General features: G+C 42.7%; 1 protein-coding gene and 1 long non-coding RNA gene across 8 annotated transcripts in view; both read right to left on the reverse strand.

Annotated features, from left to right (window-relative positions):
• Nucleotides 1-27,745, reverse strand: part of LOC118677629 (amyloid beta precursor protein) — a 222,347-nt gene that overhangs the window by 18,059 nt on the left and 176,543 nt on the right. For 4 of the 7 annotated variants that reach the window (XM_036352843.1, XM_036352842.1, XM_036352840.1 and 1 more), the window contains 2 exons: nucleotides 9,897-10,118; nucleotides 1,915-1,968 (listed from right to left, as the gene is read on the reverse strand). In XM_036352843.1, coding sequence (XP_036208736.1) covers nucleotides 1,915-1,968; nucleotides 9,897-10,118 — 276 coding nt within the window. The remainder of the gene's footprint in view (nucleotides 1-1,914; nucleotides 1,969-9,896; nucleotides 10,119-27,745) is intronic. The other 3 variants (XM_036352844.1, XM_036352841.1, XM_036352839.1) reach the window with 1 other exon arrangement.
• Nucleotides 20,156-27,134, reverse strand: LOC118677630. Its single transcript, XR_004974439.1, has 3 exons — nucleotides 22,706-27,134; nucleotides 20,689-20,871; nucleotides 20,156-20,569 (listed from the first exon to the last, which is right to left on the reverse strand). It is a non-coding gene; the product is annotated as an uncharacterized LOC118677630 (long non-coding RNA).

Raw genomic sequence — 27,745 nt, forward strand, 5'->3', positions numbered from 1 at the left:
CACTGTATGTTCTGTGTATCCCTGCCTTTCTAACTCCATCTCATCTTTCTGAATACACAAATTGTGTGTATCTCTTCAATTTCATTCTGAGCAGGGAACTTATTTAATTTCCTTTGACCCTCCACGGCAGTTAGGGCATCGATCTTTGTGAAATATCAAAATGAACTATTGCTATTGTTACAACAAAGACTTTACATAGACCTTCTTTCCATCTATATATTACTTCTAATTATTCTCTAGCTCTTCCCTAAAAGCAGAATGTTTTTGTTTGACAATATATGGAAAAGTCTTATTCATGTCAGATTATTTTGTTTTTTAAGAAAAGAAAAATAATTTGACTTTTGTGGTATTGCCCCTTCCTGGATATTTCAATAGGAACATATTGGCCCAGCATGCCCAATGTAAGATCTACATAAATTTTAATTCACATTTTAATGTTTGTAGATGAAAAGCATCTCTTCCTTTAAAACTAAAGCAGGAAATGCCATGAAACAAAGGCCCGAGGCAAATGACCAACCTGGGCTGGTCTCGGTTGCAGTTAGAATGAAACTGACCCTCTGCCTTGGGCCCCACCCATAGGCTGAACATGATGGAGTATTGACTGCTGGCTTCCTGACATTCACTTGTGTGGCACCCGCAATAAGGAAGACATGAAGGGAGCCGAAGCTGTGTCTGACTTACTCTAATTCAAGTTCCTCTGAGAAGCCCTGCAGACGGAGATTCATAAAATCAATGAGATTAGCTGTCAAGATGTCACTCCACTGTCCCTGCTGCCCTGTGCATCACAGTGCAGAGGCATGAAAGACGCCACAAGTCAGACTCGCAGCCCTCAATGACCGTGGTGGAGACAGAAGTGGCCCGAGCCTACGAGAGGGGCAGAGCGTGCTCCTGGCCCCGTGGCGGACTATCTCTGAACCTGGGTCCTCTGTGTGTTAACATCTTCAATGAGGTTCATTTCTTGTCCTATGATTATGCACAGGGACATTCTGAGGCTAAAGAACAAAATAAACACGCAAAGGTGTGCCTTGTTAGGAGTCAGCTCTCCCCAGGACACACAGGGTTGTCAGCTCAGTCACTTCTCTCCTCTTTCTGAGCTTTGACAACACGGCCTGTGCTCAGCTGGGGGAGGCTGAGGGCGGCGTGACCATCAGGCATGCGTGCCCCTCTTGTGGTGTGACATGATTCTTAAAACGAAGTTTGAGGCACAGACATAGACTAAGTACAGAGCAAAGAGTGAAAAACCGTTTCTGCTTAGTGCTTGGGAAACGGTAAGAAAGAGGTGTCCATTTTCGGTGTGAATGGGAATGTTAAGGCGTATGAGAGATAAAGGGCTTGTCTGTAAAACTGTGCATGTACAGCCCTTGTGCCATTTAGCCACTCACTGAGAATATCTCAATACAACCCACGAAAGAGGCAATGCAAACCTTTCCGGGTTATGGAGATAACTCCAATTCTGATCTTTTTAGAAAGTCAGGTCTCCCTGAGGAACTGGTTGGAGCCTGAGCCCAGTTCAGTTGGCAAAGACTCATCCCGATTCCCAATAGGAAAGCCTGACATGTTCATCGCAGCAATCAACCCCGCCACCAGACAGGGCCTGCATCTGCGTGGGTTTCCATCCCTGAGGACTGACGGGCCCTACAGAATCCTCTCCCCTTAAAAAAGCTTTAGAGAAAGTTGGAAGGCCTCTCTTCTTGTTGGAAAAGGAAAGCTCAGAAAGAAAGAAAGAAAGAAAAACCCATAAGAAATGAAGTGTAAGGAAAAGCAAAGGGGAATTTTAAAAAGTTTGGTTTCCACGTTGTTTCAAACCCGACTTCTCAGCATCAGCACTTTAGAGGCCAATAACGAAGAACGGGGACGGCGTCTGCTCAAGCTCAAGCGAAAGATGCTGAGGGGCAGGAGGGCCCCGGGCTGTACCTGGTCGAGTGGTCAGTCCTCGGTCGGCAGCAGGGCGGGCGTCAACAGGCTCGACTGGGCGCAGGAAGCAAGATACACGGAAAGCAAACGAGACAAATCAAGATGGTAAGTCGAGGCTCCTGAACACAGAGCAGGGAAAAGCATGTGCAATACACAAGTTATTAAAAAAAGGAGCAGTTGGCAGAGAACCACAGTGAGTGAATCCTGAACATCAGGAGCAGGAGGGGAACCACTTCCAAAGGCTTCGTTTTCTCACAAAAGCACTCACCAGGATGCGCAGAACATCAAAGAGAAGCTGGAGGAGGAGGGGTGTAGGTTTTCCTCTCAGAGAGTTTATAGCTAGTTTCGTGTGTGTGTGTGTGTGTGTGTGTGTGTGTGTGTGTTTATGAGAAATAAAATATATTATACCCAGCCCAGCGGAAAATCTTAAAGATATCTCCTTTTACCACCGCCCAATCTTATCTTATTTTACAGTTAATTAACTACAAAGGACTCCGTCCAATCTCCAGGGGAAATGTAAATATGGACTTATCGGGAGAGAAAGGTTTCCCCACATCACCTGCCACAGAGTGAATCGAACTTGTTCCCGGTGTGAGGGTAAGAGAGATAAACCAGGAAGTAAGCCAGCCCGTCTCTCTCTGCCTCTCTTTGTAAAAGCCGGTTTCCACGGAAGAGATGGCGTGCAGCTGACATGTGTGAAAAGCGGATACTTCCTCTCGAGTTTGCTGGCTTGCACAATTCCTCCTGTGCGAGAGCTCTGGGTCCGGCCCAAAGGAAACAGTGCCGGCGGCACAAGAGTGCCCACCATTGTTTGCCGCTGCCTGCTGTTTCCCAAGTGCTTCTGATTCTCAGAAATGTGAACTTGAACTTAAACACGGGTCTTCGGAGAAAACAGGCAAGGGAGAGAAACAAAGCTTTCAGGGTTAATACATGGAGAAGGGGCAAATGAAGCCGAGAGAGGGGAAGTGAGGCCTGGGAAATAGAAGGGTGGGAAGGTAAGGGGGGTGGCGAGGTGTGCTCCATGGATCAGCAGTTTCACGAAGATCATACGGCCGCCCAGCTGTGTGGCTCAGTGGTTGAGCATCGACCTATAAACCAGGAGGTCAAGGTTTGATTCCCGGTCAGGGCACATGCCTAGGTTGCAGGCTCAATCCCCAGTAGGGGGCATGCAGGAGGCAGCCTATCAATGATTCTCTCTCATCATTGATGTTGTTATGCCTCTCTCCCTCTCCCTTCCTTTTTGAAATAAATAAAAATATATATTAAAAAAAAATAAGACCCTCAGCTTACTCATGGGCACATCCAGGCATGCAAGGAGGGATTATAAACGCAAATCGATTTTGAATGTCACATGTTGTCAGGAACAGTGAGGGGAAAGAAAGTGACAGCATGCCAAGTCTTCAAAATATAAGAAAATCGTGTTTCTGAGAATACTAAGACGTTGGGACGAATCCGAAGAGAAATGTGGTTTGGTGCTTTCTCCTGCCAGCAGTGGCATGATAGAGGAGAAAGGACAATGGGTGTGATTTGGGGCAAATGGCCACTTCCGTGGCTGTTTCTTCACATGTAAAATATAAATAATAACATCTGCACTTTCTAATTGCAGTGAGAAAATAAATTAAAACCTGCTTCGGACACTCGCAAATACTATAAAACCACATTTATTAAATACCCGCTTTATGAAATATCCTGTACCAGCTATTGCGGTGAGGCCGACTCCTCTCTAGCGCTTCATTCACGTATCAGATGAAGGCGTACTTCCTGCCGCAACTCACAAATACACCTGAGCGATATAGTTTCTCTGTAAGTTCATCTTTCCCCTCATCTGCAAGCCGGAGCGTCAGGGGTTTTATTACTCCTCGTAAAATGGAGTTAAGGGAACGATTATTGTACTTTCTGAGTGTCCTCACAAGGGCCCCAGGTGGTGCTTCAGGGGAAGGCAAGAAGGTACGAGAGCCCACTTGCAGAGCCAAGAAGGAACTGAGGGGTGAGCACATGGCTCAGGGGCTCGGGGGGAAGCAGCTGAGTCTGGGGCTTAAACGCAGCCCGAGCAGCTGGCCCAGGCTCAGGGTCCCCTTGAATGCCACCACTTATTTTCGCTGTGATCCTAGGCAAGCCACATTCTCCCTGATTCTCTGTTTGTCTCAAATTAAATGTGCAGACATGCGAAAGAGCTTTTTTATCAATGACCAAGCACCATTCCACCATTACTTAAGGGAATACTGACAAGTATCAAGTGTGCATAGAGAAACGTCCAAAAGGTGTAACCACAAAAAACATTCATCAGTTATTTCTGGGTGAGGAGACCGTTCCTGTAAACTTTTCTGCCCCACCCCCCCTTTTTAATGTATAGGGCAGTGATGGCGAACCACGCGAACTCATTTTTTTGGTTGATTTTTCTTTGTTAAATGGCATTTAAATATATAAAATAAATATCAAAAATATAAGTCTTTGTTTTACTGTGATTGAAAATATCAAAAAATATCTATATGTGACACAGCACCAGAGTTAAGTTAGGGTTTTTCAAAATGCTGACACGCCGAGCTCAACAGGTTCGCCATCACTGGTATAGGGTATTATTTGAAAACAGTAATAAAAACTTTTCCCTTTTTTTTAGGAAGATAAAACAATAATAGCTTTAAGTGACTTAATCCCTAGCCTGCTTTCACAGTCTGAGACTGATTCAGTATGAATTAATATTGAAAAAATAAGTAACTCTTGTGTTCAGTGAGCAGACATCAAGACATTTTTAAAAAGACAATTATGGCATCACTGGGAAAAAACAACGCACAGAGACAAGACAGAGGACTGCATTATTTTCCAATCTACTACAAACACTCTCTAGTTTTTCAAATGGACTATTGCTCGTTAAGCCGGAAGGTGATATCAATAGCGTGAGTGTTCAAAACATTTTACATGGGCAGACCAGTCAATTCAAAACAAGAAACAGGTCGCCTTAAAGAGTTAAACTAAAACGTGAGCAGAAATGTGAAATTTCTCTGCCTTCAGCCGCTTAGAATCAGAGCCTTCCCTCCAAGAGGAGAGACACAGAATGACTGAAATTCTGGGCCTTTTGAGTTTGTTAGTTCTGGCGTTGCTCGTAATAGACCAATTCTAAGCTAAATGCTGCCTCGCACACCTCCCCACTCGGCCCAAGGTGATGCAGGAATCAGGAGGAAAGCCATTTTACACAAAGAGAGGCCTGAGGAGGACCGGCTCTCAGGCTTAATGAAAGCCTTTATTAAATCTTGGTTTCACTGCTGACGGTGATGTGCTCGTTGCTTTTTTTTATGGCCGAGGACAAGCAGAGCAGAGGGAACGTCACTTTGCGATTATATACATGCAATCTTACAAGACCTGCTGTGCCTCCTTGAGCCCACTCGGGTCTTTTATGGATGTGTTACAGACAAAGAAGCCGACTGCTGGCCACAGGGGCTTGCTGGTGGCCACTGCAATCCACACTGATCTTCCTGGCTGGCCAGCTCGGGCAATCTTGAGAAAGAACAAACTCAAGTGCTATTAACACAAACGCATTTAGGCAGATGACTTCACGATCCACGAGAAAATAGTAGTATAAACGCCAGCTTCACTTCAGGTTAGCCAGTTCCGTTGTGTGGACTGGAAAAAACACACACTAAAAATCTCTTCAGGCAAATCGCAGCTGGTTGAAGAGCCTGAGATATTGGAAAGCTGTGTTTGTTTATTATTTTTTTTTCTTCAATATAAATTAAAAGAATGCCCGGGTGTCTGACCCTTTCTCTGGACTTCATTGATTGTTCTTAGGAAAAACAATACATTTTTGGGAAGCGTTTGAAGTGACGATGATAAGGATTGCATGGACAATGGAAGGAAATCCTTTGAGAATTCTAGGTATTTTCAATAGCTCCGTGTGTGAGCACATGTCTGTAAGATTAACAGGAAACAGGGCTCCGGAAAGAGGGAGGAAAGGGAGATGAGACAGAAAGGGTAAGATTTTAGGCCTGAATCACATTAATAAATTTTAAGGATATACTGTTTGGGCCATAGAGTGGTTATCTTTGATACAAGCTGGTAAAACCTCTCTAGTAAGATCCTGGTTCTATTTGAAGAGAAGAAAAAAAGAAGAAGAAAAAAGCTACCGTAAAACATGTACTATGTCCCAGGCACTTTGCTAAGAACTTTACCTGCCATCTCATTTAATGCTCATACCCTAACTTTAGTTAGGATTTTACTACTTCGTCTTTCTTTCTTTTTTTTTTTTTTACAGACTAGGAAACAGCAGGAGAGGCTCTGTAACTTGCCCACAACACACAGCAGAGCTGGAATTTAAACTCTGACCCACTTCATTCAGAAGTTGGGGTGGGGGCGGGGAGCACCGTCCTGTGGTGCGGATGGTGGGGGATGCAGAGGTGGTTTTGGTTGTCACTAGACTGAAGGAGGGTCGGCACTGCTCACTTTTAGTAGATGGGGACGGGGGATGCTAGGTGCCGGGCACAGGGCAATGCCACGAATAAATTGTCCTGCACCCTGTACAATTTCTTATATTCCTGATTTTGTGAGTCCAGACTTCACTCAGTTTTGTAAACAAGCACAAAGCATTTTTGCACAGTTCTTACTGTAACCTGGGTATTCCAGGAGCTCACCACTGGGTAAAATGAGGGGAGACTGTTTTATTTAGAGCTTTCCCCAGAGTGACTCACTATTTGAGAAAAATCCCATCATTGCTGCTCGCTGAACCGGAGTCACGCAATCAGCCCGGAAGCAGTCTGCATGGAGGCCAGACACCTGCCCGTGCCATTTTCATCTAGAGTCCAGGCTGAACACTTACATGTGGAAACACTTATTATAAATTAGATCCCTCATAGTGATTCTCCTCCTAAATGTTGTTAGTCCATTTTATTTTAAGATTCATCCTTAAGAAGGCTTTTCGAAATGTTTTAAAAAAAAGGGTGTTGTATCTGAAAACAGTGAGAACCAGAACTCAAGCTCTGAGATCTTAAATATTATTGTCTCCAATACTTTTATCTGAGCTTTTCTTGTTTATCAACAACAGATCTTTATTTAACAACAATATCAGCTCCTTGGATGTAGCCTAGGCCAGTGGTCGGCAAACTCATCAGTCAACAGAGCCAAATATCAACAGTACGATGATTGAAATTTCTTTTGAGAGCCAAATTTTTTAAACTTAAACTATATAGGTAGGTGCATTGTTATTAACTTAATTAGGGTACTCCTAAGGCTTAGGAAGAGCCACACTCAAGGGGTCAAAGAGCCACATGTGGCTCGCAAGCCGCAGTTTGCCGATCACAGGCCTAGGCAATTCAAAAAACTCTATCTGGCTCAAGCATCCAGAAGCACTTGGTGATACCCAAGGGCCTGGTGTGTGTGTGTGTGTGTGTGTGTGTGTGTGTGTGTGCGCTATTAGGAATCTGAGCCCAATGGCTACAGACCTCTCCTGGAGTGAGTCCACATCTGAGCAGAAGCGTATAGTCCATTACTGCTCTGGGTATCTCCAAATTGTACTGTTCTGGGCCTTCCAAAAAGTGCTCATTTTGGGGACATCCAGTATAGTTAATCCAATCTTCTTTCTTTAGATTATTTAGCGAGAGGAAGGGGAAGGTGGGAGGGAGGTCATGATGGCATTAGGATTTATTTAGGAAGGTGCTTTGGTGACATAGTTCCTCCCTATCATTTCCACTTAAAAGGAACAATCCTTTCCGCCCTCCCCCGCAAAATAGAATGGATCAATTTAGTTACTATTTCAAAATTTTCATATAAGCAGCATGCTTAATAGAGTGCATATCATTTTAATGGAGATCTCATATATGCATATGAATACATATAAGTCAAGATAAAATATTTAGGGCATATAAAGGCAGATTTATTTAACTGTTGATATTATTCATAGTACTAATATGATAAATGCCAAGTTCAATTGACCTCATTAAAGACACCAAGGAAATGTGCAGGCTGATATTCATATAGGAAGCAGTTACACTCTCAATATCTGACAGAGGGGGAAAGTAACAGGAAAATTTGGAATTCAGGAAACGCAGCTTATTCTAGGCTGGCACACTTGCTATTTTACAGCGTGTGATGTGGCACTAGGCTCACTGTATTTCACTGTAGCCACTGAATTTCAAAAGTTACTAGTAACATGAACAGGACTGGAGTGTCTTTTATTTTTGTTAAACTCTGTACAGGCACAGTCCACATGTCTAAGAATTAACAGCACTTAAGAGACACCATGTATTGTAACAAGCATGCACCATCATCTCTGTAAACTCATTTTATTCTGCTGCCAATTTAGCTTACTTTGGCTTTCTAAATCTCTTTCCACAAACTTTACCATAAATAAATGATACATTTTAGTGTCTATTATTTGTGTGTGTGTGTGTGTGTGTGTGTGTGTGTGTGTTCATAAAAATGATTTAGGTAGGTGCTGAATGATATTTTATCCTACTGTCCAAGTTCGATAAATAATGAAAAATATTAAATGGAAACATTTCATTTATAGAAGCTATAGCTTTGGAAAAAATAAAAAGGTCTTAAATTTTAAGAAATTGATAAGAAATTCTTTATAAAAATAAGAGCATAACCTATATATTAATTTTTTTTTCATAAAAAGCTAACTCTGGGACATAAACAACACACCAAACATTTAACATTATTTGGTATAAAGGGCATTAAAGACAGTAATTGTCTACCAGAGAAGTTTGTTAAACTTCAGACATGTTCCCCATTTCTCCCTCAAACAACCCGATGTTCTAAAGGAAAAGAGGAAATCTCAAGGACATTCAATTTACAAAGGAGACCGGACATTTTCCACATGCAATTATCATCAGAGAATGCATGACAAGAATTTTAAATGGCCAAAATGTATCTGCCTATAAAAAATGACAGAACAGCACTCTTTTACAATTTAATAAGAAAGTCTTTGATAACAAAGTCCTTAAAATTTATCCCTCTATGTGAGTAAGAATTTTTTTTTTTTACAAATGGTAAAGTCTTAATTATTTTTATGTCATAAATAACATTGCTGTTCATATCTTGTATTATTACTATAAGGTACCTTTTTTCAAGCTAATAGAACAAATTTGGGGTGGTTACTCACATTATGAAAACAGTTTATATGAAGATTTTCCTGCAATGGTTCTTTAAAAAAAAAAGGCTCTCCAGTACCCTAAAGGGCTAATATTGGTTTTAGAATTAGTCTGAACAGTAAGTAACTGACTGCATTTTGAGTTAACGCATACTACAAACATCCGTATTACAAATATTACCACCATCAAAAGTTGCTCCTTTAACAAAGAAAATCACAGGTAAAATCCTGTGTGTTCTTGAAAAACATGCTATTAGTATCTCAAAATCAAGGTGTTCCTGTGTTCAAAACCTTCAACGTCTGAACACGTAAAACTGCTGTGGAATAAAAAAACCACACCTAATATGCTCTCACCTAAATAGATATTAATTGAAAGTTTCTACTAAGAAATCGGAAAGAAAGCTCATTAGCTAATGTGCAAATTTTTAGACAGAGAAAATCTTACTTCTCTGCACTATCAGAGGAACAAACACTTAGGCCAATGTGCATCTTCATTTGACAGCTGCCTTATAGTTCACTTTCTAAATATAAAACTGTGGACCTTTTAAGCAACAGTACATGTCCTAAGTGGTTCTCTATCTTTGCCTTTAACATTTAATGCAACCTGAAACTTAATGCACGAGAATAAACATCTGAAATGAGAACTACGGTGGTTCCTTTCAAACCTCCATTTATGCAGGTCCCATGGGAAGTTCTCTCTTCATCGCCTGTCCGTTTTCTTAGAAAGTGGACATTCTAGGCCACTCTCTCCTAAACACAACTTGAATCTGGTGCTTTCATCCCAGAAGCAACAAAATACCTCTCAATAAGGAAGTATTTTTAAAAGTTCACACCCCCCTTCAGGACATGAGAGAGCTGTATATACACATCAGAACGCTCTTGTTCCAACTGGGCCTCTTACCTTCGTTTTCTGTATTGGCTGGCACGGAGTCCACCCCAAAAGGATGCCAGGGCTGGAGTTCGTCCAGGCTGAAATCGCCATTCACGGGAAGAAGCTCCACGGTGGTTTTGGTTTCGGTCAAAGACGGCATGAGTGCATCATTGCCGTAACTGATTCTCGGCTCACTGATCATGTTGGCCAAGACGTCATCCGAGTAGTTCTGCTCTTTCTGCAGCAGCTCATCTGAAACGGGACAAAGCCATGATCTCATTGAGAGCTGGGGGTCGGTACCATCATCACCTCCGTTTTACAGATGCGAGAACGGAGGCACATGGTAGTTAAGCCGCTTGTGCAAAGTCTTAGCTAGCAAGTGCCCGAGGCGTGCTGTGAGCCCAGGGGGAACGGCTTAGACCCGGGCTGATCTCCTTCCAGTGGCGAAAGACCTCCAGAGCTAACCTGCCATTTCCTCCTCTGAGAGATTCTCCCGGCGAACTATCATCACCGGACACCAACAGTGTGCTTTGGTGATGTGCTAGCCGTGGGGCTGTGGTAATATGCCAGGCAAGCCAAAGGACATACACAGCTAGTGAATCCCTACCCTTTCCCTGAACACGTGTAATGACCAGAGTAGCCGAACAGCTGGGCAGCCTGCTCCGTTCTCGAACAGTTCTCATAGTTTTGCCTTGAACAAGTCTGTCTTCCCCAAAGGCTCCCCTGCTGCTGCACGATGTTCTACTGCGACAGAGAAACAGTCCCCTTGCCCTCTGGTCGTGGCCTTGGACCCATGAAGGTCTGCTCCATCCTCCTCTTCCCAGAGCTAAACATCCCACCCTCCCAACGGGTCTCCTGTGATCTCGAAGCAAACATTCTGCCTTCATCCTCGGCTGCTTCTCTTTTCAAAAAATGCTACCAGGTACCCCTTTATCGAAGGGACTAAACACATTCTACTTTATGGAACATAATCGACTTAGCTGAAGTTCTTGTAGACTAGTGAAAACTCCCCAATTACACATTTCAGTATTGAAATGCATTTCTATAGAAAAAAGAGCTTGGAATATAACCTCGTATCAAGTATAACTAGAGCTTTTAAAACAGGGCATTGCAAGATGTGTGAATCTGCTATTATATTGCCAAAGATTCACCAGGATTTCCTGTGTGACATATTTAAAAAAATTAGACACTCATAAATAGCACGTGTGCCGTCAATATTAATCAGAATCTCATTTCCCAATCATCCCTCCATCAAGAGTTTACTGTATTATATATTTCAGATCAGTCAATGGTTACTATTTTGGTTGTAGAACATAAATTCAGGATTTAAATTTTGTGTGTAATATTTTACTGTCACCCTTCACCTTCTCCTTTACATCGACAAATAATTATCTGAAAAATTAAAATTCTGTTCAAATATATCTATGAAAAGAATTTCACAGAATAGAATTAAAGCATGAGATTAATATCCTTCTATGGAGCTGGTTTTATTGCAAGATATTATTTTAAATGATAAAACCCCAAGCAAATCCGTTCCTTTGAAGTCTGATTTGAGTTATAATAGGTATCTGTTCACGGTGGGCCATTCTAAAATTCAGTATTTGACACTTGCAGTGCTCTTTCCCACCCAGATAAAAGGCTCCATTAGATTTCTTCCAACTTTTTCATGTCTTGCAGAGTCACAGGTAATGGCCAATAACTTAGCCAGCGTCGGCTTTAATAAATTAAATGGGCATTTCTTTTATATAAATCTTATGCTTGTGACTGTTAAACATGTAAAATACTAAAGAAGGACCCTTTGGAATGATTACTGGTGCTTCCACGTTCATCCTGAGAGGGAATAACCTTCACCAGGGTCTGCTTTTGGCTCCATCCGGCACCATGTTGTTCTTGGAGCCTTTGCGGCATTATAACCTCCCCTCCTTCTCTTTGTCTTGCCTACACAGTACTAAGCTTGTGTTTTTTTTGTGTGTGTGTGACTTCTCTGAATAACTCTTCTTGCTACTTTTTTTCTACTGTCTTCATCTCTATAATATTTTTCTTGTACCTCTTTCTGCAATTCTTCTTTAGAAATCTCATTTACTCTGAAATGCTAAGGATCCTCCCTTTGGATGATTCTGAAAGGTATGTCCCCAGCTCTGACCTCTCCCTCCCTCTCTAGTTTTTATATTTCTAACAGTTTGCTAGATCTGTTAACTTACATCGTCCATGAAAGGATGTACAAAACTGCATTCAAGGCCCCATGCCTAACTGTGGCAGAACCATTCTACCAGCCACATGTGTGGAACCTTCAGAACCATCTGTGACTCTATTTATATCAAGCACAACTCCTTTTAACTCCATTTCTGGATTCTCTTATTCATCTCCCACTCCCCTTCTCCACTGGCCACCGTGGACCATCACTACTGTTTGTCTGGATAATTGTGATGTTCTTCTCATTGCTGTCCCTACTCTAAATTATATCCTTCCTGGTTCCCCAGACCTGTCTCTGATACTGAGAAATGGCTCCTCCCATTTTAGTGGTAATGTATATTTGGTCTTCCTTAGTGGAGTTCCTAAAACCCTTGGAATTTAAGTGGTGAGAGCTGTAAAGGTGTCTTTTGTTATGCTAATGAGATAATTTTTTGGCGCGGGCGGGGGTGGGGGGTGGGGGGGAGGTCCCTGGGTCACTTAAGGTGTGAGTGAGGCTGGTCACCAGAAGAACCATGTGATTAGAAGGTTGTAATTTTCAGTCCCATCTCCCAGACCTTCAGGGAGAGGGGAGGGACTGGAGACTGAGTTCAATCACCAATGGCCAATGATTTAATTAATTATGCCCAAGTATTGAAACCTCCATACAACCCCCAAAGGCAGGGTTGGGAGAGATTCTAGGTGGCGAACAAACACAGAGATGCAGGGAGAGTGATGCCCTGGAGAGGGCATGGCAGCTCAGTGCCCTTTCTCCATACCGTACCCTATGCATCTCTTCCATCTGGCTGTCCCTGAGTTATATCTTTTTATAATAAACTGGTGGTCTAGTAAGTAAAATGTTGCTCTGTGTTGTGAGCCATTCTAGAGGAATAGAACCCGAGGAGGTGAGCGGAACCTCCAGTTTATAGCTGGTCATCAGAAGCCCAGGAGACAATCAGGACTTGCCATTGACTATGGTGGGGAGAATGGGGGTGGGGGGGGGGGGGGGGAGCAGTCTTGTGGGCCTGAGTCCTTAACCTGTGGGATCTAATCCTATTTCCAGACAGACAGTGTCAGAATTGGGTTGGAGCGTAGGACACTCAGCTGATGTCGGAGAATTACTTGGTGTTTTGAGGGGAAATCCTGTACATGGAACTGGTGTCAGAATCGTACCATCACACCCGTCTCAGACTCAGCATCTTAGAAGTCTTGGATTATTCTCCAACTGGACCATGCATTCCCATCATGACACCTCTGTTCTCTGTTCCTGCTGCCTGAGAAGCCCATCTCCGCTTATCTAGAGTATGAACTCTCTCAAGACCACCTCGAACATCCCCATCCTCAGAGATTTTCCTCAACACCTTTATGGGGCAGGCATTCTTAGCTTCATGGGACAGAAGTCAGGCTGGGAGACGTGAATGAAGCTCTTCAAGATCCCACGGCCTGTAGACATCCGTGTTGGCATCCAAGTCCTGGGCTGCACAACACCAGCCTTCCTGCATGGAGCCCCTACCTCTCGGGCCTCCACAGTACCACACACAAGAGGGCCCACTCTGAGTCTCATCAGTGGAATGCGCATTTACTGAGTAAGTGGAAAAACCAGGCAACATAAGCACAGCTCTATTCCATCATGTCTTCCACTCTTACAGGGTTGCAAGCCGACTTAAACACTAGCCCCGTGGAAGGATTATTGCTTTTGTCCCCTCAAACAGGCATTTCCCAGGCATGGGAGTTGGGAGGGCTGTACCCACTGCAGCCATGGGAGTAAAGAGGTGGAGTAGGCAATTGTCACAGTGGAAAACCTTACATCTGTGCTTCATATAACATCCAGGGCATTTCGGGTGGCGGCAAATCAACAAATTGGAGGGCAGTCTTTTCTCTTTTATCTCTTATACAATTGGCAGGAAATTTCCTCCAAATGGCTATTCAAACGCTCAGCCCCACGATGGTTAATTTCCCTGGTTTATTATTATACTCATTTTCAGAAAATGACAGAAGGAGATATTCAAGAAATGTCATTTTTTTTTTTTTTTGGCAGAGTGAAAAGCATTTAGGTTTTTATTTTTGGTACAAAGTAGCGGAAATCCACATTCCCATGTCAATTAAACACAAGAGATTCAGAAAGCACCACCTCTGGTGATCTCATGTGGAACAAAGAAAGTCCGTGTGGTTTTCAGGGACAAAAAGAGGGGCGGGGGGAAAAGATGGATTTCTGTGAGCTGGGGTAGGATTCAATTTTGGACAGTCCAGAGCAGCCAGCTACCTCCTGATGTTATTAAGGGCTCAGGACTCTACCGGTGGCTAATGCGATTGGCACTGGGCAATTCTGCCTGTGATAAAAAAAATCCAGAGCCAAATATGATTATGTCATTGTTCATTGTGAGTGGGACTTCGTCTTTGAATTCCGTGGTGAGACTAATCGCACAGAAACCACATTTCTATGTGGGTGGCCCTGATGGATTCTCTTTTCCCCCGAATTAATGCAATATTTTATGAAAATGCTTTGATGGCATATATTGGGGATTTCCAAAGCTTTTAAGCATCTGCATTTGCCAACTGCCGTGTTACCTCTGGAGTCAAATATTTTCTTCCCTTAATACCCAGACACATGAGCTCTGCAATTAAGACTGGAAATATTTAACTGAGTTCCATGATGGCAATATTTAATCTACAGTTCAAACAACAGCAGAGGTACTTCATTTCAAATACTAAACATCCAGCGAAAACCCCCATCAGCTTGCCCTTCTGAAAATGTGTTGAAGATGTGCAGTAAAGAGAACAAAACAAAAATACCTCATCACTCAGCAGTCACTATAAATATTTAAAATATTTTAAAGAAACTAACATCAAAGAAACACCCAATAGCAATGTCATCTTGGTCAAATGACTATATTGTTTTGTTTTTGTAGAAGCAACAGACTTGCATGATTTTGGAAAGAAACAGCCTCATCAAAGAGCTGCTCAAGGGGAAACAGATGAATTCTAATATTCTTCTCTTAATTATTCATCTGCCACTTAAGCCCCTCCCCAAAATTTAACTGCCACATTTTAGGATTCAAGAAAATAGAGTTTACCAGCATTAAACCGGTTCTCTTTTTACAAGCTTTGGTTGTGATGACGGGTCTACCTTTAAACTCATTTGGGGCGGAAAGGACAATTTCCTAATCGGAAAGGAGGTTAGACTCAGCCTTGGCCATGCCAAGCACAGCTGGCAAAGCGCTGATGTGGAGACGGGTGTGAGCCCGAGGTCCCCTGGGCTTGCTGCTTTTTCTTTTGTATGAGATTGATGCGGCATCGCTCTTATTAATTTTTCCCATTTTCCGATTCTTCTGGTTCCCGGTACAAAAGTATGTATTCATCAGCAGCCTTTCCCCCAAACAAAAATTTCCTTTCAACCTTATCTAACAGGGGATTATTATATGACCGATTCTTGTCTTTTAATAAATATTTACTTATGTATCTGAAAGGACCGGAGATTCCACCTCTGTACAAAGTACGCCCCTCCCCCCGCCCCCCGCCCCCCAACTGCCACAGCTGCATTGGAAGTGTTTATCAAAGGGATGTAATTTTTTCCCCATCTAGAAGCTCTACTGTAAATCTGTCATCCATTCTAGGCATTTTGTCCACACCAGCACCGAGATTGGATTTAATTTTTCCATCACAGTTCTGGGCATGTCTGATCCATGGCTCAGCATATCACTGCCCCACTGTTCATTGTATTTTACACCCACGGCCTCAGAAACCCCCTAGGCCAGCCGTGGGCAAACTACGGGCCGCCCATCCGCCCGTTTGAAATGAATAAAACTAAAAAAAAAAAAAAAAAAAGACTGTACCCTTTTATGTAATGATGTTTACTTTGAATTTATATTAGTTCACACAAACACTCCATCCATGCTTTTGTTCCGGCCCTCCGGTCCAGTTTAAGAACCCATTGTGGCCCTCGAGTCAAAAAGTTTGCCCACCCCTGCCCTAGGCCTTGCGTTCCTCATCCGCAGAATCAGGGGAGGCCTAATTCCGTGGGCCTCCCCCGGACGGATGGCAAGCAGAATCTCAGATCCCTCCCAGGACCAGGGAAACGGACTCTGGAAAAGGATCCCCAGGCGATTCTTAGGCACATTATAGTCTGACCACAAGTTGTACAAAGGCATCACTACACAATGGCCTCAGCTACCGCCCCCCCCCCCCCCCTTTCATAGAAAACAGGCCTCAAACCAAAACAAGGTGTGAACAAGGAGTGCCGCCAAGAAACAACAGCGCCATAAAAATCCGCACTCTGCAATCTCTCAAAGTCATGCTTGTAGAACCCAACCCCTGGAAGCGATCTTTCACGAGGACATTTCTGAACCAGAAAGCCGCAGGGAAGGAAGGGCTGCTTCTGAATTTCCGTGTCTGCCAGACCACTTGTCAGGAACTGACCTAGGAGCCAGAGCAGGGGAGTGTTCAGGAAGCGTGTCAGAGTGGTTCAGACGCCGAGAGAACGGAGAGAAAGAATGTTCTAAGAGAGTAGAGGGCGCTCCGTGCTCTCCCCTCCTGAAGACCAGCCCTCGCTGTGAGCACACTTACTTCTAGGCACGGACTGACCCGTAGTTCAGCGGAGCAGCCTGTTTGAAGTGCTGATGTGGGGAGAACTTTTGAGGTGATTCTTGTACATTAGGACATTTCAATCGGTGGGATGGCTGCCCTGTTGATGGAACTGTCATGCTAGGACAGCTTGACAGCATGAGATCGACTGCACCTGCGACACCTTCTGCGGCCTTTTTCAGATCCACTAGCTCCTTGGACACCCACTACAATCTTTATGGTGGGGCTGCCACCCTCACTGACAGTTGAGCAAATTGTGTCATCCATCTTGAGAAATGCTTTTAAAGTTATCAAGTGGCAGAACTGAGATCTGAACCCAAATATCTCGACTCCTAGTGCAACCTTCTCACCATTCCATGAAAAATTCCACTTCTTCGAGAACACGCTATTTAATCTGACTTGTAACCCATATCATATAAATGTACACACCTCTATCATCACAAGCACCCTGTTTTGCATACATTATTTTTGACAGATTTAGAAAGTGACGTATGCAGTGATATTTTTTTTCTTCTTATGAGGAAACCAAAGGTAAGAGCCTTTAGCCATAGTCCAAAGTCACAGCACTTCTGGATGGTAGAGCAAAGCTGGAAAGCCAGGGCATGCCCTCTCATACAACCATGAGCTGCTCCCTTATCTAAGCCAGGCCTTGCTTATGGCTTCCATTTTGACAGCCCAACCCCAACAGCAGGTCCCCGCCGAAAGCTATCTCCTTTTGACTCCCTCTCTGGGTGATGGGCATAGATATGATAGCTACACAAACTGTCATTAGCTTTCCCCAATTTGGAGTAAAATTTAAGATAATTTAGATGCCTTTGGGGTTTTGAGTTATTTATGTATTTATTTAATCTCACCTGAGAATATTTTTTCCATTGACTTTTAGAGAGAGCGGAAGTAAAGGAGGAGGGAGGGAGAAAAGGAGGGAGAGAGGGAGATAGAGAGAAAGAGGGAGAGGGAGATCGATTGATTGCCTCTGGCACACTCCCTGACTAGGTCGGGAATGAACTTGCAACTCAGGTATGTGCCCTTGGCCAGGAATTGAACCTATGACCCTTCCGTTCATGGGCTGATGCTCTAACCACTGAGAACACTGGCCAGGGCTAGTCTTGAGTTATTCAAATGGTTGATTCTGCATGCTCAGCCACCCCAAACATCCCTTTGTTTTATTTTAATTAATTAATTAATTAATTAATTTTGTTAATTTATTTTTGTTTTTTCCCAAATATCCCTTTGCATCAGGGGTGTAGGGACTAGACAACCTCAGTGGAAACAGAGCCCTGTATGGTGCCGCCCCATTTCCCAACTTGGGGAAAACATTTCATAGACATCATCTTATCCCAGAGCAATGCTGCTCCACAAATCTACTTTTTATTTCAACCTGCAGAAAACTGGGCCAGTCCTCTTATTTTTAGCCACGCTATCCATCTTGAAAATCTCTGACGGTCTTAACATTCAGCCTCCACGTCCGAATGTGGGTTTATTTTTCTTTCGGAGTGCCTTGGACACGGATTGTAAATGGAGCATGCTTTACCCACTTAGGACAACAAAGAGTCCCCGGAGGGGATGCCAACACGGCTCCGCATCACTGTGAGAAGTTCCCTCATCGCCAGTGACATTTTCCTGAAGTATCACTTGCCCGGCATAAGACCGAGAGCACAGAAAAAGTCCCTTTTCATTTAAGATAAATTTCCTCTGGACTTTTAAACATCGTAGATCAAACAACTCAGTTCTACCAATGGCATCGAGTCAGAAATCAAGATAAAGGGCAGGCAGGCCCCCCGGCACCTCAAAACAGATGAAAGGGTTCCTTCTTCGTGTTTCCTCCTGGAACCTGTGCCCACGTGCCAATCCTATTTCTGGCTACATCGGGAGTCCTGCTCTGCCTGGGCAGTCGGGGGCCTAAGCAGTCCTGAGGGGAACACTCTTCTAAAGGTCACACCAGAGCCAAGTTTATTTATTATGGAAAGGATTTCTGAACGTATGCCGCGTTGAGGTTATATTCACATATACAAATCGATGTCCTTGTTTTGAGGAAACACATACTGAGGAATTTAGGTGTAAAGGGCCAATGTGTCTGCAAGTTACTTTCAAAACCAGGAATTTCATGTAATATTTCCAGAACTTTGCTTTAAATTGTCTGGAATTGTTTTAAAATAAAAAGTTCATGCCCTGGCTGGTTTGGCTCCGTGGATCGAGTGTCGGCCTGCGGACCAAAAGGTCCCGGGTTTGATTCTGGTCAAGGGCATGTACCTTGGTTGCAGGCTCCTCCCAGGCCTGGGCCCTGGTTGGGGGTCCTGCAGGAGGCAACCAATGGATGTGTTTCTCTCACATCAATGTTTCTCTCTGTCTCTCTCTGTCTCTCTCTCCCTAAAAACAAAAAAATCAATGGAAAAATATCCTCGAATGAGGATTAACAACAACAACAACAAAAACACAAAGAAAGGAAAAGTGCAGTCCGGTGGAGCTAAAATTGTCGCTCCAGCTTTAACCTCTATTTATCTGGATTTTTCCTCTCGTCAGCAGATATAGTGAACGTGCATACATGACCATTAACATAAGCAGATATAAAACATGCATCCTATGCAAAAAAAGGAAAAATGAATGTGATTTTTATGCCTCCTGACTCTTACACATAAGGCAATTCTTTCATGTGGTTTTCAACCCAGGAAACAGTGGTCTCTTCACAGCCTAGAAGCAAAACTGGCTGGAGATGTGTACTTTCATGGCTAAGCTCAAGGAGTTTTAGACTAATCAGGATCATGTGGAATTCTCTCTGCAAACATGTCTTCAAGAGCCTAACCCTGCAGCGTAAGCCAGGGCTTCTTTGAGATTCCTCTTTTAATGCAAACCTAACAGTTGGTACTAATTGCAAGAGGAACATATATTCTGTGCAAAAGAGGTGGAAAACAAAAGAAATAACAATGATTCACCTGCAATTCCACCACCAGAGCAAACCGAGAGCCATTTTGAAAAACAGTTTTATCCTCTGCAGAATTGATTATTTCATCTCTTCCCATCATTGCTTTATGACCCAAGTTTTATGACTGTGGTCAATGAGAGTAAACGCAGTGAGGTTACTAAGCACGCAGAGGCCCCTGGGACTGCAAGTATCAGGTTTGAGAACACAGAGATGGAATTGTGAGGATGAATTTTTCTCCTACTTCATTCCATAGCACGTATTTTTCCATTTTCTGGTGGGCTGTTCTGCATAGTTGGTATAGTTTTTTGTTTGTTTGTTTTTACTTCTAATTAAGTTCTCAGATATAGAGTAAATGGGAAAACAAAATAAAATCTGAGGTTTGCACTACCTGGGTCAGTATCACATTTCATTTTTCAAAAACTGCTGATGCCTTTAGTGAGCACAAGAAAGCAAAAGGAGGGAGATTATTGCTTTTTAAAATTATTTTTCATCCTCATCTGAGGATGTATTTTTATTGATTTTTAGAGAGAGGGAGGAAGGGGAAGAGAGAGACAGACATCATTTGGTTGCCTCTTATGTGCAGCTCAATGAGGATGGAACCTGCAACCTAGGCATGTGTTCTGATGGGCAATCCAACCTGCAACCTTTTGGTGGATGGGATGACCCTCCAACTGAGTTACCCAGCCAGGGCGAGGAAGATTATTTTTGAAAAATACTCAAATACGGTTTTACTTCCCTTGCACATATTTTAATAAAGGCAATGTCATCCAGGGGTCTTTATATAATCTGGGCCCATCCTGTCCTGGAGCCTTTGCTGCTGGTGTTGGGGTGTCTGGGCATCAATCCATAATGTCTCCTTTCTCACCTGAGCTCTGCACCAATCAAGAGAGAGCAGGTGGAGACGAAAGCATCACCTTTATTTCTCATAAAGGCCATGTGCTGCTTTCTTTGGGGAGTGAGTCACGCACAGGGCACATGGCTTGTAGCTGCATGAAGACTGGATTTCAGCTTCCCCGTGTACCCTCAGTTGCACCTGAAGAGGGAGAGAGTCTGAGGGGTGCCTCTATAGCTTGGTCCTGTCCAACCTGCACACTGTAAGTGCTGGTCCTTCTGATTGGCACCCTTTCCCAAACTTGTGAGAGTCTGTCTTACCTGGGTAACAGATATCCTGGGGCGGACCCAATGAAACCAAAGGAATGGGAACCAGTGCCTCTCCCAACAGCCAGCAATCATTCTCTGCTATGAAGGAAGTGCATTCCAATGGATTCATCTGGTAAATGCTCAATTGACGGACTTTATCTTTAGAGGGACGTATTGGTTAGCAAAGCCTGTTAGCTGATGGTAGAAAGTGAAATTGTCAACATCCATACTTAGTTAATTTCACTCCAAGAGCCTAAAGATTTATGCTGATAATTATAATAAGGGGACCAGGTAAGTATGAATGAGATCAGGACAAGTATAAATATATACATGTCACAAGGGAGGGCTTGCCTGTTCTTATAGCCATCACAGCATGTTTGTATACATGCTAGATCATTGGAAATGTTTATTTCTACAGATTTAAAACACACACACCAACCCTCTCTGCTCTTCTGCACACTGGCCTGTTCGTGTTTACTTTAACACAAAACTTGCTCTGCAGTGCACAATTCTGCAAGAGCAACGATCCTTTCTCTTCTGCATTAGCTGATTTATGTTACCACTTAACAATGCAGGGGAAATCAAGCCTGGTGACGGAAAGTGCTTGGCATCTGGGGCCTGGAGATGGATGGAGAGTGTCTGCCTTCAGGGAAGCATTAATAGTGCAGGAGTGGGAGGCTGAAAGGACTCCCTTTAAGGAAAATAATCTGGAGCCAAGAAAAACAAAACCATTTTCTCATTAATTAATGAGCTCATTCATTCATTCATTCATTCATTCATTCATTCATTCATTCATTCAACGGTTCAGAAATCCAACCATCTCCCATCTCCCAGGCCAGTGCAATAAATAACTAAGGCAATTCCTTTTTACTCAGAGCTCATGGTCCAGAGGAAAGATGGACATGAAAATAATTCCCATAAAAGTGTTAAGGTAAACAGTATGAACAGAGCGAGTGAGGAAAAAATAAAGCTGGGATTGTGGGGCTGGGGATAGTGATATTACAGATTTGCTGAGGAATAGACACTACCGTTGTAGTAGATGTAAATGCACGTACCAATGAGCAGAGGATGAATTTGCCGAGAGCTGGGACTATGTTGGCTGCTGGGCACAAGGGAAGCTAGCTTAAACAGAAGCCAGAACTTAAAGTTTATGGGATACAGAGGGCAGAGGAATTCATGACCTGCACTGGGAGTATGCAATTAGCAAAAATCCAGACTACAGGAATTCTACAGGTTGAGTGGCCAGCAGGGATGGGGGTGGGGGTGGGGTGGGGAATCTGGGGATTATAAGATCCGTAAGTGGCAGGTCAGCATTAAAGAAAGGGGAAGGGGATGGTGGGTAAAAATGTATGCTAGAGTGATAAAGCCAGAAAGACATTCAAGACTAGATACAAGGAAAAACAGTGTGACTTTGATGGTGGTGGTGAAGCAGAGTAGAGGTGTGATCGGGTGGATGGTAATATTTTTATTCTCGGCCTGAGTTTTGTCTATCAGAAGGGCAGATATTGGAAAGAAGCACAGGTTTTACTTAAGGCACGTAGAATTTGCAGTATTCCAACACATCGTAGTGGCGATGTCTTAGGACCATGGAAAGTATGGGCCGGGAGAGCTCATGTCTATGCTGAAACAGCCCACAGGGAAGCACTGGAATGAAAATGGGAGTTTTCCAGACTTCAGAAGAATTTTGTAGGGTTTTTGGGAAAAGGCTCACATTAGATTTCTCCTAGGGGATTTTTTTTGTATATTGAATTCTGCTAGAGAATGAATGGTTCCACCCACAACGAAGTGCCGTGTCTTTGATAAAAATTCCTTAGAGTCTAACAGCAGTGGTTAACAATAACATCGGACTGGTGGTTACTGTTCATATCCAAACAAAGAATTATGGGTCTTTTTTTTCCCCTAAGTTATTTCAATGTTAGTATCTATGAGGTGATTTTTTTTTTTAAAGCAATCTTATTTTTTTTTTTTTAATTCTGTAAAGAACAAAGGAGAAAACTGTGTAGGAGATGGAAAATAAAGCAGACCCAACCTTTTTGCTTCCTTAACCGTGGATTCGCCTTCTTTTCAGGTAATGGTGACGTGGAATGGGGTGGTATCCCCGAGGCCAGCGCCACTTTAAGTTGCCTCGTGAACTATGGATCCTGGTGCCAGAGGTGTGTTCCATTGATCATGTTGGAAAATTGCCCCAGATGGCCACCTCCTCACAAGAATGGAGAACCCATTCATTCACTGCCTGAGGCAATCGCTTTCCATGATGCTCAGCTTCCAGCCTCATAGGGGAGACCTTACCCGAGTCTTTCCTTCTAATCACTTCCCAGTCTCAGCACTAGACCTCATCCCAGCCCCCGATGCATCTCCAGTTGAAAATTTACAAAAAATTCTAGTAATTTCTTCTCTTTAAAAATGTTGCTTTAAATCTTATTTTCATTTCAGCACAGCTAGCCTTTTTTTTCTACCCTGCTCCAAAAGTCTCAACTCAGAACTAAAAAGCCAAAGCAAAAACAAACAAATCCAGACTTTATCTAAATTATGATACACTATATAATTATCAATTTTGACCTCTGAGTTTTCTACTCTTTACTTTTTACATAATGAGAGTAAAAATATAACTACCTTTCTTGGAATATATAGTATTAAAACAGGATATCTTCAATAATATGTCATTAATTCACCTCAACATTTTAGAGTCCTCTCCACTAATTACCATAGTGTTCCAACAGCCTTTTTTAAAAAAAGTGATGTAAGCAATTTGAATATACTTTATGCTCCACAACAAATTAAAAAATGATTCACATTACGGTGCATTTATATATGTCTTTTCATCTTCCAAGTGCAGTAAACATTAATTAACCCCGGCAAATTAAAACAGCCACAGTTTACAAATTTACTCATTAATCAGCCTCAAGCAAATGCAAAGCATTTAAAGCCTTTCACAATTTGTACCAATTAAATATGTAAATTATTCTTTTTATACAAAGAGATCATCAATTCAAGACAAGCAGAACCTGACTTAAATTTGATAATGTTTCAGGGAGAAACTTGGTCAATTTTTCAAATTCATATAAGTCAAGGGAAAGAAAAAACTAAACTGCCTGATATGGGTTGAATTATGTTCCCCAAAAAGGTATGCTGAAGTCCTAATCCCTGATACCTGTGAGTATGGCTCATTTGGAGATAGGCTCTTTGCTGATGCAATCAAGTAAAGGTGAGATCATACTAGAATAAGATAGGACCTCAATCCAATATGGACTAGGGTGGACTCTCCTGGAATAAGGCAGGCTCTTGATCATACTGGAGAAGACACGCAGAGACAGAGACAAAAGGAGAATACTGACTTGAAGATGAAAGCAGAGATGGGAGTGATGTCTCTACAAGCCAAAGGAATGCTAAGGGTTGTAGGCAGCACCACAAACAAGAGAAAGGAAAGTAACAGATGCTCCTCAGAGCCTTCGGAGGTAGCACAGCCCTGCAGATGGACCCCCTGATTTTGGACTTCTGGCCTCCAGAATGATGAGAGAATGTTGCTTCAGGCAAACCCAATTTGTAGTAATTTGTGATAGCCACCCTAAGAAACTAATACACTGCTCATAAGTGAATATTAACCATTTGCTGATAAGATAACTGTTTCTCGCTCTAATCATTGCATTGGGGTAGAGTGTGGTTTCTTGGTGAGCTCTGCATTCAAGGCTGGGATAGGGAGACAGGGGTTGAGGAATAAAAGAGCTCTATAATCTAAGAGTTTAATTTAGCCCCATCAGTGCAGAGATGTTCACGCTCCAAGCACCAGAACGTGTTTCAGTGGCTACTAAATGTTGCTTTGTTTCAGCTCTCAGCTCTCTCTCCCAACACCCTTCTACAGGGCACACATCCACCTGCCTTTCTTGGCCATCAGTGGCAGCATGGCTTATCCTGGTAAGACCATGGGAATTTTGGACACCACTGTCAACTCTTAAGCTCAGCAAGGAAATAGAAGGTCTTTAGTTTCAAACACCTTGGAAGCACAGAGGTTATGTCACATCCTCTCTAAGACACCAGAAGCTGAGCTGTCCCTGGCAGCAAAATGCATGCCCGATGCCTGGCTGGTTTAAGGTTTTACTAACTCCAGGGTGATGACATGAATGCCAAAACTGAGTCTGCTGTCATTCCTACGCTCAGCAACTAAGATGAGTGAATTCGGGACAGTGGGAGTCATCCATAAAATTCAGCATATCGATTTCACTTTAGGGGTCATTTTTGACAAGCTGATCTTCACAAAAAAAATTCTCTCCAGGAGCCTAAAAGAGTATAGATAAATTAGCAAAAAGACAAGTTTTCAAAAGCCTTCAAATCTCTTCAGGTTAAATATATGCTTTATATGCCAAAGAGGTCATACATAGGAAGTTCATACAGGCAGAGTGAAGACTGCTAAAGCGAAACTTGGTTTCAATGACTTAGGGTGCAGAAGCAGAACAAATATCTTTCATGGTCCCTCTGACTTTCTGGGGATAAAGACACCATCCGTGTACATTAAATAGCTGAGGACTGATAAATACTGAAGAGGGGGTACACTGTGTCTATCCAGAAGCGTGATGTAGCCAACTGTTTATAAACTAATGTGTGTTACCCCAAAAGTCATACATTGAAGCCTTTAGGCCAATGTGACTATACTCAGAGATAGCACCTTTAAGGAGGTAAAGTTATATACAGTCATAAGCATGGGCCCTAATCCACTAGGACTGGAAAACAAAGAGACAACAGAGATCTCTCTCACTCATGCACAGAGAAATGGCCATGTGAAGACACAGCAGAAGGCAGCCATCAGCAAGCCAAGGAGAGAGGCCTCAGGAGAAACCAAACCTGCAAAGACCTTGATCTTGGACTTCCAGCCTCCAGAACTGTGAGAAAAAAATTTTCTGTTGCTTCAGTCACCCAATCTGTGGTATTTTGTAATAGCAGCCCCCGCTAAGACATCCACCTAGTCCTACCCAGATAAAAGGAAGACCAAAGGTCAGAATAGCATTTTCTATGGAATTTTTGTTTCATTCTTCTTCTTTTTTTGAAAAGGTAAAAGCTGAAGATGAGAGAAGCATTGTAAATTACACATCGGTTGGCAGGGCTGTGCAGTGAATTTCATGTCCTACCCCTTTCCTAGAAATGACAAGGAAGGGATCTCTTTCAGATGTGGCCCAGTTGGAGGTTTGAAAGTATACTTGACCTTTGAGGATTTTCACTTCCTTTACTTTTCATGGCCATTGCCAAGAACATTCTCAAGTGCTCTCCTTTGCTCCCTTCCCTCGCTGCAGGCAGAGGGAAAAATCCAAATGACAGTTTCCCCATGGTCTGGGACATTTCCAGCTATGGGGTCTGTTTGTTTGGGGGGAAAGCCAGAGGAGATTATGTACAACTTCTGTGCCAAGTAACTATATAAAATACTTTAAGAAGCAGAGGAATATAATCTGCTTTCCTGCATAACCCGCAAAATATTTATACTCCTGCTTAACAGAGAGGGCTGCCTCTCAGGCCAGGCTCCTGGAATTGGTGCCCAGCAGGCTTTTCCCTGGTACCCTTTTCCTGTCAGTTCTCTAAGATGACACATATTTCCCGAGCTAACATCAGGCTCTGTGACAATCCTCCACGACTAAGCTTTCACTATGTGTCATTTACAAGGTTGACAACTCCAGGCATATTTTGTGGATTTTCCCTTCCATGCCTTCTTAAAATAGTATCACTTTGGAATTGAAGAGAGCTGGAACAGATGATCTAAGTAACGTTCCAGTATTCATAATACAAGGTTAAGAATCTAAGGAGGGAGGAAAAGATTTTGGGAAATAGAGTAGCAGATTTACAATTTCTGAAACAGCACACAAAAGAGCAAATGGGGGAAATGTTATAAAGTATGGCGTTTTCTGACTGACGCCTGCCCTGTGCTTGTATTGTTTAGTCCTTTTAGAGAAACAGTTAATCAATGTTAATGAGCAGTTTATGCCAATCCTTTTCATAGCTAATAATAAGCCTTAACTTAGATAAATAAAATGTAGCCATCAACTCTGTCACACCTAAACAAATTCTCTATATGGCTGAACTTCAAGCTTAATAATGCTTCACTGTAATATTTTACATTATCTCAGCTTTGGAAATCAGCACCACTCGGAAGTCACATGGCTAATTTACCAGGATATACTGATTTTCACCGAGGATTGACATTCTTAGTTTAAGACCAATGTAAATACAATTTAGGTATCTAATCATGAGTTTGAAAGCTTCTGAAAATTACCTGGGGAGATAAGGAAAATGCAGATTTCTGTAAGTCTGAGACTCTGTATTTTAAGATAAGAATCCCTCCAAATTATTGGGCTTCACTTAGCCCCCCAAAAATAAGAAACAATCAATGGCCCAGCCAGCGTGGTTCAATAGTTGAGCCTTGACCTCTGAACCAGGAGGTCATAGTTTGATTCCCTATCGGGGCGCATGCCAGGGTTGCAGGCTTGATCCTCAGTGTGGGGCGTGTAGGAGGCAGCCAATCAATGGTTCTCTCTCATCACTGATGTTTACACACACATATATATATACTGTATATAATAGTATATACCTAATATATACACTGAGTGGCCAGATTATTATGACCGGCCAGATTACTATGACCACCCCATCAGTACTTCATTGACACTTCCAAAAATACTGAATATTGAAAACTTCCTAAGCAAATACTCTCAAGGTTTTATTATTATTATTTGCATAACTAATTCACTTCATTGTACTGCTGGGGTGGTCATAATAATCTGGCCACTCAGTGTATATTTAAAAGAAACAATCAATAGCTTCCAGAACCATTTCCACGGGGAGTGCATTTTTCCCTAGGAGAATTTCAGATGAGCTCTCAGGTACCTTCATGTCCTAGGACTTACAGCAACCAAACCAAAGACTTCAGCAAATGACAGAAACTCTTCTCAGACTATTGGCTGATGACACAAAGGTGCAGAAATCACGCAGGTCAGCGAAGAAGGCTCAAGGTATGATTGGAGATCATCAGCTCATCACACAGCCACCCCTACTAATGCGTTCCAAGGACCTAAAGCCCAGATTAACAAGG

Source organism: Myotis myotis, unplaced genomic scaffold (genome assembly GCF_014108235.1).
Source record: "Myotis myotis isolate mMyoMyo1 unplaced genomic scaffold, mMyoMyo1.p scaffold_m19_p_2, whole genome shotgun sequence".
NCBI classification, from domain to species: Eukaryota; Metazoa; Chordata; class Mammalia; order Chiroptera; family Vespertilionidae; genus Myotis; species Myotis myotis.